Raw genomic sequence first — 13,476 nt, forward strand, 5'->3', positions numbered from 1 at the left:
GACAGCAAAATATTGCTATACGAGTTTATATCAGACAAAATAGACTTTATATCAAAATGTGTTTTTAATGGGTATGGAGTTTCAGTTTTGCAAGATGAAGAGAGTTCTGAAAGTGGATGGTGGTGATGGTTGTACAACAATATGTAGGTACTTAATAACACTAAGCTGTACGCTTAAGATAACAAATTGTATATTATGTGTATTTTACCAGAATAAGAAACAATTTTAAGGGGAAAAAAATGAATGCTTGTATTGATATAATCTCATAATTCAGAAAAGGTCACATGGTAATCATGTTTGTAGAGACATAAGATAACCCCCATTATGATTTATTAAAACACAGTAAAGAAAAGATCTAATAGTAATAGCTTGTCTCCATATCCAATGAGCTCTTTTAAACCCATTTCCTGACTGACTTCTCAGCTACATTTAATACAGCTTATCACTCTCTCTTTCTATGTGATCAAAATATTAGATATCTAAATATAAAAGATTTCTAAATCTAATTGTGTAATAGTATCCTGAGGAGCCTAGTGAAGCCTGAGGCAAAAAGGAAAATTCAATAATTCTGATCTTGTCTTTATTTAAAAGTTTGATGTTTTATCATGGCTTTTTACATTAACTTGGTCTTTTCCAAACATTGCATTAAAACACTACCTGTCATAATCACTGGGATTTTTGGTACCCTCTTAAATTTTGTGTCCTGAGGTAAGTCCCAGCCTTGAAAGGACTCTTCCTGTCACTTCTGTGATATCACTGTTTACTAGTTTTTCCCCTTGCTTTCTGGCCTTTCCTGCTCAAACTTTTTTTGCAGCTCTTCCTCTGTCTGTCATTTCAAGGCCAATGTTCTTCAGGATTCTTAAGTTTTCTTTCCTTTCTCTACACATATTGTCTGGGTTATCTGAGTTACTTCTATATTCTATTGCTTGTCAAACTGTTTCCCCTTCACTTTACCCTCCAGCCTACTAGGAGCCACACTATATCGATAATTTATCCTAATCTAACCCCAATCCTCTGCTCTTGTAGATCATTCAATTTCTGCTCCCATGATGCATTTCTGTAGATACACTTTCACTTCCAGTGAAGTACTTCCTCTTGCCAAAATTTAAATTTCTGTGCCCATCAAAACCCTCTCCCCACTTCCACCATGCCTACCTCATATCCTAGTATACAGGACAGGAGAGAAAGAAATAGAAACCCTCCAGAACCCTCCATTTTATCCTTCCCTCCACTTCACCCTCCAACTGCTCAGCTCTGCCAAAGTCTCTCTCAGCTTTACAACTTCATGCACACTGTCTTCTCTATCTGGCATATTCCCTTACTTGCTAGTAAACTTGTACTTTTCCTTCAAGCCTCATCCTCCATTTCCCTTCCAGAGAGACCTCTGCCCTCTAGATTACATTAGGTTCCCCTATTATGTGTGCCTAGAGGGCTCTGTACCTTCTCTTTCTTATTCCTTTCTATGTATTATTGTAACTACTCATCCCATTTCCTTTGTTTCTCACTAGACCATAAACTCCATAAAGGCGAAAGCCAGGATCATCTTGTTCATTGTATATACAGCTTTAGCACGCTGCTCAGGATTTATCAGCAACTCAGAAAGTAATTATATAAGGAAAGGAGAGTAGTCAGAGAGAATCACACAGCATCTAAGCAGAACCAGTGCAATCAATAAGCAACAGAGCAAATCAGCAAAAGGCAGTAGACGCAAAGGTCACAGAATCCAGCCACTATTAGGAAAAAGCTAAGTAGAAACTCCCAGGGTTTTTTTTCTAATCCTGTACATATCTTTTCTGCTAAGTAACCAGGTCTCCTTACCCTAGTGAAAGAAAGTGAAGTCGCTCAATCGTGTCTGACTCTTTGCGACCCCATGGACTGTAGTCTACCGGGCTCCTCTGTCCATGGGATTTTCCAGGCAAGTATACTGGAGTGGGTTGCCATTTCCTTCTCTAGGGGATCTTCCCAACCCAGGGATCGGACTCTGTCTCCCGCATTGCAGGCAGACACTTTACCATCTGAGCCACCAGGAAAGCCCCCTTACCCTAGTACTACCTGTATAATAGGCACTGCTGCTGCTGCTGCTAAGTCACTTCAGTCGTGTCTGACTCTGTGCGACCCCACAGACGGCAGCCCACCAGGCTCACCTGTCCCTGGGATTCTCCAGGCAAGAATACTGGAGTGGGTTGCCATTTCCTTCTCCAATGCATGAAAGTGAAAGAGTGAAAGTGAAGTCACTCAGTCATGTCCGACTCTTCGCAACCTCATGGACTGCAGCCTACCAGGCTCCTCCGTCCATGGGATTTTCCAGGCAAGAGTACTGGAGTGGGGTGCCATCCATTTGTTGGCTTGGCTGACCTGGGACCTCTGAAATCTTGGCAGACCTCTGCAGGGCCATCTGGCCTTTAGAATCCCCCCTGAAACTCATTTCTGCTCTTCTGTGATCAAATGCTCTGTCCATTGGTCTTTTCCAAAATGTAGGGTTTTACTTGCTGTTAGCTGGCTCTTGCGTCTCACTGGAGAGTAGTACAGAATGGCCTCACATAGCAGTAAGGAAGAGATTCAAGCTGGATAGTTCACAAAAGCTCACTGTGAAGCTTAGAACTGCTTCTTAACATGGTTAGGTTTATAATGTTCTCCCAAAAAGATTATATACAGTGTGCTCATATTATACGATGTGTGAAACTGACACATATGATTTTACTGATCAATAATTTGAAACAAGTCCAACTGTATAGATTTAAAAAAAAAAATTCAATTGCTTACCTTTTAGCCTTTTCATTGAAAACTGATAAGAGTATATCTAAAACAAAAGTCAACAGAGTCAAGCTGGAAATGTAGAACTTGGCTCTGGGGGGGGACTTCATTGAGGACTGTACAGGAGAAGAAAGAAATTTTCTTATCCTGGGAGAATGAAAACTGTCACATGAGCTGGACATAAGCACAAGATATCCAGCTTCTTATAACCCCTGAAAAAGCGCTAAATAAATAAATATCAAAAAACACAGAATAAAGATCTTCATTAACTTCGCTGTGTGTGGTTAATATTCCCTCTTAACATGTGGAGATTTGTCAGAAGACACTCAGAGCTCCCCCTGACCACATATCCTTATACGTACACTAAGGCGGAGACTCACACAGCTAATAAACTTCAATAACAAATTAGCATCATCTATAAAAGCACTGCAGCCTAAAATGTTTTAAAGTGGTACATACAGTTGAACATGAATTCTCCTTGAAAGCACTTTTTTCTATTATCACAACAACATGAGCCCTATTTTTAATGTGATGCCCAAAATAGACAGCCACTGCTTAATGTTTGGAAAAAGATCTTATCTGTGCTACTCCACCGCAGAGGCTCTTTACAATACATATGAGTACATTGCCAGTCTATTTTTCCTGGGGTCTTTCCCTCTGAACATCAATATGTAAGCCACAGGAATTTCAATGCCAGCAAGAGGAGACGCCACAATAGAACAAGACTTGATACTCTGACTGCTTCCCAAACTGCAAAGGATAAAGCTCCTTTGCAGCAGAGTCCTGCATTTGACTGTTTGCCTCCCTCCTGGCTTTTCTTGAAATGCCATATCCTCATATTTTTCTTCCAATTACAGATTCATAAGGAAAATTCTGTATACCAAGAGATATACTGAGGAATACATTTTAGATCTTTTCCCCACAGAGGACAGAGTTACCAGGCCTCTGAGATTTTTTTTTTAAAATTCTAGCTGACATTTTGGTGCCAACAACAACTGCTGGTTAAATCATCTAATCAGCCAGGATGAGGCCTTTTGTTCCCCTGCTTTTGTGACTTCATTTTTTTTTTTGAACATTTAAAGTTGCCAACAATTCCAAATGGTGTCTCATTATTTCTTTCCAATTTGTTTCCATGAGAAGATAAAAACTGTTGTATCTAGAACAAATTATACGAGGATGCATAAATGACCCACTGTAAAGTCCTTACAGATGTCCTCCTACAATAGTTTGAAAAGGAATTTTTTATACCAAGTCACAAAAGGGAAAAATGCATCTCCACCCTCCTTATTACCTATATTCATTATCAACAACAATAGCAATGATTTATTGAGTACCCACCAGTATCACGAGAGGAACTCTGGGAGTTTAACTTAGTAAAGCTAGACCTATGCAGTTTATCAATTCAGAACAAGGTCAGACATTTGCTTACAGAACAAAAAGGGTTTTCTCTTCCTAACCATTTTTGATTTAAATCTTTGTTTTTAAAGTAAAAACAGGAAAGAGGTTAAAATCCAAAGCTGTTTTTTTCCATACATAACTTTCTGACTTACAATAGATCAAGCATCGGTGCTCAGGTTTATAGCCAGGAGAGGTTATGAAACAGGTACAGGTATCTGTAAAAAGAAAATAACAATTACTTGATGAATCTCAAATGATATAAATTTTTCTTTGAGAGTATAATACCTTATGATACCTAAATCCATATAAGAATCTCTTCTTCATTTCTTCTCTTTTTGCCTCCCTTTCAGGTTCTGCTTTTGGCATTCTATTTTTAGATTTCTACACTCATTGCTGAGGTAATATGATGTGCAAATTTCCATTAACTGGCAACATACTGAAAAATCAAAGATTTATTTCTAGAAAATATATAGAAAATTTACCACAACAAATCTCTACAAGAACTTCTATAAGGTTATCTATTCCTAATCTCTTACTAAGATTTAAAACACACAAATACAAATATTTATTTTTAAATGCCTGTCAAAATGAAAAAGTTTCTAAAAGAAGATGTACAAAAATAGAATCCTATTAAGACACAGAACAATAGAAACCTATTGAAATTCATTAACCGTAGGATTTGATTCTCTTAAAAAAAATTCACTCTTAAAATGAATTTTAACATAGAATTTGTGACCAGATTTTCCTTACTTAGCAGACTGCCAGTTCCTGTTTACATACATGATCTCCTATCTTGTCCCTTAATGAAAATCTTTATATTTCTTTACTGTGTAGTTCTACCTATGGTCTACATATGGTTCTCAAAGATGTAATAGTTATTGTACAAATGCAATAAAATTTTTTCATGTTATTTTAGATGTTATAATAGGCGTTCTCACACTTGGGAAAGTCTTTGCATAATGCATGCAGTTTTGGAAAATAGGTGCACAACTAGTGTTATGAGCCATAGACATGCAGTATTTCCCAAAGCTCATAGCTCTTTATTTTCTGTCCCTGTGAAAGAAATTAAATTCCTACAGAGTAAAGAAAATATGAACCCAGACTGACTGTGAAAGGACCATGACCTGTTGCTGATTACTTGAGATTTGGGGACTTAACCAATACACATACCCTCAGCTCATCCTCAGGGTTAGGGCATCGTTGTTTAAAGTATATCCACAATGAACAGCCTGCCTTGTGTGCAAGGGTCTAGCATTATTTCCTCCACTGTCTCTGGCTATAATCACTACAGTCACTGTTTTGTCTCAGTAAGCTTCCTAGGTGGTGTTAGTGATAAAGAACCTGACTCCCAACCCAGGAGACAACAGATGCGGGTTCAATTCCTGGGTTGGGAGGATCCCCAGGAGAAGGAAATGGCAACACACTCCAGTATTCTTGCCTGGAGAATCCCATGGACAGAGGAGCCTGGTGGGTATAGTCCATAGGGTCGTGGAGTAGGACATGATTGAAATGACTTCATACACACAGAGCCACTTGAAATAACCAATCTCTGAGTAACCTCTACAAATCATTTGAGACTTGGGAAAAAAGAACCACTCTGAAGAGGTTTCCATTCTACCTTTAACCTTAGCATTTTTCCCAGAAAAGAATAAACCATGTATTTTTCAATATCATCTGTGTGTATTTGACTGAATAATACCCAAAGGAGCAGTGATACAACACAGGAGTTATGAGAATGAAGACAGTCACTAAAATCCCTTAAGCCTTAAATTAAATTAAATTAAAGTTGCTCAGTCGTGTCCAACTCTTTGTGATCCCATGGACTATCCAGTCCATGGAATTCTCCAGGCCAGAATACTAGAGTGGGTAGCCTTTCCCTTCTCCAGGGGATCTTCCCAACCCAGAGATTGAACCCAGGTCTCCCACGTTGTAGGCTGATTCTTTTACCAGCTGAGCCACCAGGGAAGCCCAAGAATACTGAAGTGAGTAGCCTATCCCTTCTTCAGTGGATCTTCCCAACCCAGGAATTGAACCGGGGTCTCCTGCATTGAAGGCAGATGCAAGCTACAAGGTATTCCCCTTAATCTTGATGGCCTGTCTGGATAGCCTGTCCAGATGGCCTGTTAGTGACTGAACAACAACTACAATGATTAGAATTAAAAAGTAATAATGAAATTTTAAGTGGTAGTAAAACAAAGGTCCATCCAGTTAAAGCTATGGTTTTTCCAGTAGTCATGTATGGATGTGAGAGTTGGACTATAACGAAAGCTGAGCACTGAAGAATTGATGCTTTTGAACTGTAGTGTTGGAAAAGACTCTTGAGAGTCCCTTGGACTCCAAGGAGATCAAACCAGTCCATCCTAAAGGAAATCACTCCTGAATATTCATTGGAAGGACTAATGCTGAAACTCCAATACTTTGGCCACGTGATGTGAAGAACCAACTCACTGGAAAAGACCCTGATGCTGGGAAAGATTGAAGGCAGGAGAAGGGGACAATAGAGGATGAGATGGTTGGATGGCATCACTGACTCAATGGCCATGTGTTTGAGTAAGCTCTGGGAGTTGGTGATGGACAGGGAAGCCTGGCGTGCTGCAGTCCATGGGGTTGCAGAGTTGGACATGACTGAGTGACTGAACTGAACTGAAGACAAAATGTGGAAGAGTGGGAAAGAAAGGAGCTTCTTTTTTCAAAGTAGCTCATTGTCCTATCAACTAAGAAATGGATATATTCAGTTGTGGTATATTCTCAAATGTAATCTTTATAGTAGTTAAAACTAATTAATTATATCTAATGTAGCAACATAGGAAAAAAAAATCTGAAAAACTTAAGCTTGAATGAAGAAATCAAGATGGAATATGTTATGTACTGAATAATACTATACATTGAATTTTTAAACCCATAATATAACATTATTTATTGATATGTACACATACATGTAAATGAAATGCATAAAACTTTGATGGGAAGCAGAAAAAATCTATCCTGGGAATAGTTACTTCTGGGCAACTTAGGGAGTTGTAGGCTAGGGAGTTAAGTAGAAGACTTTATACTTGCTTTGCTACATTTATTTCAAAATGTCTGAAACAAAGGTGGCAAAATGTAAATATTTGTAAGTGTTAAGAGATGGTTACATGGTATCTGTTATAGTCATTTCTATAAATTCCTAAATATTTGAAAGTTTGTTATTTCAGCGTAATTTTCTGAATGTTTGAAATAGTTTATCATTTCAACTGCACAACTGAGGTGGGAAAAGTTGTGAGAAATAGACAATTACGTATTGTGAGGTAGGGAAAGTATTGATAGACAATGTGTACTCTCTTCTGAGGAAAGGGAAAGGAGGCCATGGGAAAGAGATTGACTGGCCATTGGTAAATGCAAGGAACATAGAGCAGTTTGGTGGCTATTCTGAGCAGGCAGTTTGGGGAGGGGGAGGATGTCAAAGTCATGGTTAGAGCATGGGAGGAGAGAGGGGCCTGAGAGGATCTAGTGTCCTGTTGCAGGGGGAGCCATATGTAAACGAAATGTTTGAAACCTGAACGATAACTGACTGCAGATGCTAGGCTGGAGCCAAGACTCAGACACATCCAAGTTAGGGAAAATAAGAGGACATCTACCACCCTTATTCCCTCCTTCAGACACAGAATTTATTGAAATAAACTCAATTACTTGAGACTGTGGATCTTCCTGGACAAATAGTTAAATCCTGACCCCAGTTACGTTTCACACATATACAACTATGTCTGTTTAATTGAGGGGAACTCAAGTAAAATCAGAAACAACAAGAGACAATAGAATATTTACCAAAGAGAGCTAAGTGCCAGGTGCAGTAAATTCAGCAAAGGACCCCAGTGAAGGGCAGAGAATTTAGCAGCTTACAGCAGAACCCAAGAGCACCCAGGCATTCTAGCAACATGTTGGAGCCCTATACATATGAATTAACATCTGGCTCACAACTGAGAAACTTTAGGGCACAAGCCTCTGCACCATTCCCCAAACTGAAGGAAAAAAAAACAGTTTTTCACTATCCAAAACAAAATTGGTGAAGCTATTAGCAAGAATCCCAAGTGAGAAGGTGTTGGCGGCCGCAAAGTCTCAACTTACCAGGCTCAAAGGCAGCTGCAAGATCAGAGTTCCAACCAGATTAGTTCCAGGTGGAAGTTCTGGCTGCAGCAGGACCAATGCCATTCAAGTCAGGGGACAGCACTGTTTATCTAACTCACTGTGCTTTAAGGCTAACCAAGCCTATTCTAGAACCCTTTGTCTTCGCTGTTCACATAGAGCAAGGAAGCATTCTTTCTCTCACTTTGCAAATGATGCTCCATTGGCTGCGGTGTCTGAGATGAGAACCACACTAAGGCAGTGATGGCAGCGTTGTGACAAGCTGGCACCAATGAGGCAGCAGCACCAAGTCTTTCACTGGGATCTGCAGCTCGACTGCAGTAGCAACGGCAGAGTCCCAGTTTTGGCAGCAGTGGTTTTCAGTATAGGAAGGCTCAGAAGTGAGCTCTAGCTGGGCTTAGCATGGATAAAGGAAAAGCATCTTGTGAGGAAGTTTCCACAAGTGCATGGAGGAGGGGAACTCCACACTAACCATGATGGATAGGTGAGGTGTAGAGGAATTGAGACGTGAATGCCTCTATGCTCCCAGGCTGGGAAAAGCTGAGATGTTCAAGTCACCATCACTTGCTACTGTGAAAGACAGCATGTTTATGAAGGACTGTGCTTCAGAGGACGTGTTTAGTCGCTCAGTCGTATCCAACTCTTGGAGAGCCCATGGATTGTAGCCTGCCAGCCTCCTCTGTCCATTGGATTTCCCAGGCCAGAATACTGGAGTGGGCTGCCATTCCCTTCTTCAGGGGATCTTCCTGACCCAGGGATCGAACCTTGGTCTCCTGCACTGCAGGCAGATTTTACCATCTGAGCTACAAGGGAAGCCCATGCTTCAGAGGAAGAAAATCATGATAAAACACACGTCTGAATTAGATCATTCTTCCCAATGTTTTTGTATACTTCTAAGATAGGGAATCTCATAAGAGGAAATTTTTTGGTTAAAATGGGGAATGGGAAGGGAAGAGGAAAAGAAAGAAGAAACTGCAAATGACCAAATATATCCACTTATGATACATCATGATGACAATTGCTTCAATTGCAAACAATGAGAAACATGTGAGACTTGAGTCTGTTTTAAATGAAACTTCATGTAATAACTAGAATTTTAGCCTGAAGCCTGATGTGTCTAAGGGGAGAGATGACAGCACCCCTGAAGCAGGGATGACGGTGGATATAAACCCAGGTGAGATGAGGAGGAGCTGAGCCATAACAGTGATGTCAGAGCCAAATCTAAAAAGCCCCCCAAATCACTCCCAGACACTTAAAAGCCTATAATACAAGCAGTCCTCAACTTACAAAGTATGTGAATATATGAATAAAGGAAAATAATGAAAGTGGGAAAGGCAGGAGCAGCAGAAACACTGGAGATAATTCTGATGCAGTAATGTCCAAATACATGGTGGAAAGGGAAGCTAGTCATCCTCTCACAAGTCCTATGTGGAGAAGCATCTTAGCTGATCAGTTTGTTGAAAGTGCAGGTGCCTTTACTCACCCAGAACTTTGCCCGTATCAGGAATCATGCTGGCTTCACTGAGAGATGCCCCTCTGGCTTAAGCAGTCCCATCAGTTGCTGTCTGAGAGGGCGGCAAAAAGAGACTGCATACTGACCCCAGCGGGCCTGGCCCGGCCTCCTGAAGAGGGCAGGTGGCACACATGTGAGCTGCCTCTACCTTCCTGACCCCTGCCCAGGTATAAACACACAAGTGGTACAGCGAAGGATCACAAGGGGACCAGGAGAGACGTACGCACGCTGCACTCCTGCTCTCAAGGTAACAACTACCTTCGATTCCTGGCAACAGGATCCTTTCGGACCTGCTGTCAGAGAAGCTAAGGGATTAGCCAGATTTCCCCCACGAGGAGGTCACTGCCCTCCAGAGAGCAGATTAATATGTCAATCCCACCGGAGAAGACTGTCAGCATCGCTCAGCTGTGGGGACAGCCCTTAGTCCTTGCACTTCATGTCTTCCGATAAAGGCAGTACCCACAGAGGAGGCTGTTTCCAGGCAGTGACATACGATGATTTGCGGGCAGCCTGGCTTCTGTGGAAAAATGGTCCATCATCAAATGCCAGCACTTCCTTTTGGTGAAATTCAAATCCTGTCATCATGGGACCTGAGGATTTGATGATACCTGGACACCATCCTGGCTACAGACTTTTTAAAGGAATAGCATGCTTGATATTCAACGTACAAAAGGAGATATCTCTTCTACAGCCCTAGGTGTCCTAACACATTGCATTTGTGCTCGGGTTTCCCTTGCCTTGGCCAAATCATAGGTTTGGAACAGGAATGCCTAGCAATTATAAGACCCCTAAAGCCCCCCTCCTCTCCCCAGGAAGTGTCTCTAAATACCAGAGTTCTTAACAATGAACAGCTGACACCACCTTCCTGCAGTCCTGGCTCCCTGAGATGACTGCCAAGGCCACTGAGAGCTTCAGCTCTGCCACAGAAGCACCTGAAAGCCGATAAGGAGCAAACATTACATCACAATTCCACCAAAGTAGGGGTTGTGCCTGTGGGCTAAGTCGCTTCTGTCGTGTCTGATTCTTTGCGACCCTATGGACTGTAGCCTGCCAGGCTTCTCTGTCCACGGGATTTTCCAGGCAAGAATACTAGAGTGGGTTGTCATGCCCTCCTCCAAGGGATCTTCCTGACCCAGGGATCAAACTCGCATCTCCTGCAACTCCTGCACTGCAGGCAGATTCTTTACCGCTGAACCACCAGAGAAGCCCAGAGTAGGGGATAGTTCTCCACAACTTCGTTCATAAATTATTACACAGATCTCAAAACAGCAACACTTTGTTCTTCCAATGTTCCACAGGCCCTCCCTAGCACTCAGACAAGGATGTTTGGGGACTGGACAGAGTATGAGAAGAAGAAAGCATCCTCAATGTGCCCCCAAAGTATCCTACCTCCACCAATCCCCAGCCACCTCTAGCCCTTATTTCTTTAGTATGAGTTATTGCCAAGCAGGCTGCTCAGACCCTTTTGTAGATAGACTTCTAGAGACCTTGCAAATCTAAGGAAGCCTGAGACACATGCCTCCCCGAATGACCAAACCTAGGATAAGTACAGTTAAGGTGACTTGATTTATGACCATGTACATCATTTTCTCAAGGAATATGACTTCTTCACAAAGGGAGACAAAACTCTCAATAAATAAGAGAAAAGGGCTTAACTAAGCAAGAACAAAGATTCTGCATAGGTCCATATTTACACACCCAAGAGAGAGGACTGGAGTGTGTTTAGGAAAACTGGAGTAAGAACTCTCACAGCTTGAAACATTCCTCCTTTGACTGACTTCTTTAAGAATCAAGGCTGTTCTACTGTCAGATACATAAAATCAAGGAGATGTCTGATATCTGTCTCTCTTAACCATAGCTTCCTCAACTATGAATATCAAGGAATGTTAACTTTTGAGACTCTGATAAGAGGTATAGATCTTCTCCCCAGAAAAACAAACAGAAACACTTCCATACAAAATTCTGCACATAAGTTTAGGAGGTAAGTTTCACAGATCTTAAGATTTAGGTTAAGAATCCTTGAACTAGATGATTTCTGAGATTTCTTCCAACTCCAAGATGAGTTTAGGGAAGATCTGGTTAAACATGTCAGATTAAACAATCTCGTTTTGCTCTGCTCCCTCCTAAAAACTTAGAAGAAAATGATACCAACCAGAAAAATAATTAAAAATGAGTAAAGGAAGGTCCTCTGGAGTAGGAAATGGCAACTCACTCCAGTATTCTTGCCTGGGAAATCCCATGGACAGAGGAGCCTGGCGGCTACAGTCCATAGGATCACAAAGAGTAGGACCCGACTGAGCTTGCATACATACATAAGTTAACAAAATAAACAAAAGTAGAAAGTATATTGACCAATGAAACTGACTTAGCTGAGCAGAGATTTAAGTAGCTGCACAGAAACCATTTAATTCACCATTCAACACTGGAACCACTCTGAAATTGAAGGCACTAGCCCCTATGAAAGTAAAAGGGAGGGAAGTCAATCAAGGTTTACTCTCTTATATAGGCTCTACCAAAGCCAAGTAACTAATTTTGTATTCTTTTTCTTAAAGCGGAACCTCTAAATTACACAAGATTTATGCTCCAAAAATTTTGAAACTGTCCTTCAGTGTGGCTGAAACAAAGATAAGTTGAAAGTCTTTATAGAAACAGTTGGATCCCAAGAGGCTCTTCCTCAACCAGGGAATCACTGTGTCGTACACCAGAAACTAACAAAACATTGCAAATCAACTACACTTCAGTAAAAAAAATCTGGAGCACAGTGGACATTCAATTAGTTTCTGATAAGTAAATGAAGAATGAATGAATTAATGAACAAATTAATAAATGCCAGCTGTACATTTAACAAGGATCTCATGCATTTTGAGGGCCCATAATGTGTTGGCTAACTTCCAGAACCCATTCACGGAACCACAGTACTCCTATATTCAAATCATTCCTCATGCTATCTTTTCTCCATAGAATGCATCCTTTTTTTCTTAGAGTTTCTAGAATCTTGTTTTTCCTTATCAAGGTTTTTCTAAGTAATGAGAAAAAAAGAGACCCATTCTATCTAAACAGGCATTTTTCTGAAACTCACACTTGATTAGCAGAAATATTTACATTTGCACTGATTTTTCTTAATAATGCATAATCATTTAGTATACCTGCAAGATAATAATTATTTTGTTAATGTACAGAAAAAAACTTAATTATCTATTTTTATTGGAAATAGAAGAATCAAGAGAAGTGTGATCCATACAAAATTTTGCTTTCAAATTCTTGGGCATCGTTAAGTATAACACATAACGAACCCATCTACTACAATGTTTATTAGTTCATACTTACTTTTTCTCTTTTATAGTCTATAACCAAACCTTGTCAACCAAAATACTGATCTTCTTTAACTGAGGAAAAGTATAAAAACAAATGCAAGCAAAATAGTTGCAATTTGTTCATTAGCATGGATAATGAAGAACTGAGTATCTTATTTTGGTCTATCTTTGTTTACCTAATGTTGAGTGTGATGGGCAGAAAAAGACAGAAACCAAAATAAAAATATATACTCTAAGAACTTCAGGATCATCTTTTACTAACCAACTTCCTACAGAACCTTCACAAATATCCTATTATATTTTGTTCACATTTATAAAACATTTCACAAACATAAATGATTGCTAATGCTAAATGACCAATACATTCCTATATGC

The 13,476-nt window shown here is 40.3% G+C and overlaps 1 protein-coding gene across 1 annotated transcript in view; it reads right to left on the reverse strand.

Moving 5' to 3' along the window:
• Positions 1 to 4,130: 4,130 nt before the first annotated feature.
• Positions 4,131 to 13,476, reverse strand: part of DCK (deoxycytidine kinase) — a 61,516-nt gene continuing 52,170 nt past the window's right edge. Inside the window, exon 7 of the mRNA XM_081587239.1 lies at positions 4,131 to 4,367. Coding sequence (XP_081443365.1) covers positions 4,347 to 4,367 — 21 coding nt within the window. The 3' untranslated portion in view covers positions 4,131 to 4,346. The remainder of the gene's footprint in view (positions 4,368 to 13,476) is intronic.

The sequence above is a fragment of the Giraffa tippelskirchi genome, chromosome 1, assembly GCF_054371585.1.
Source record: "Giraffa tippelskirchi isolate mGirTip1 chromosome 1, T2T-mGirTip1v1.2.pri, whole genome shotgun sequence".
In the NCBI taxonomy this organism is placed as follows: domain Eukaryota; kingdom Metazoa; phylum Chordata; class Mammalia; order Artiodactyla; family Giraffidae; genus Giraffa; species Giraffa tippelskirchi.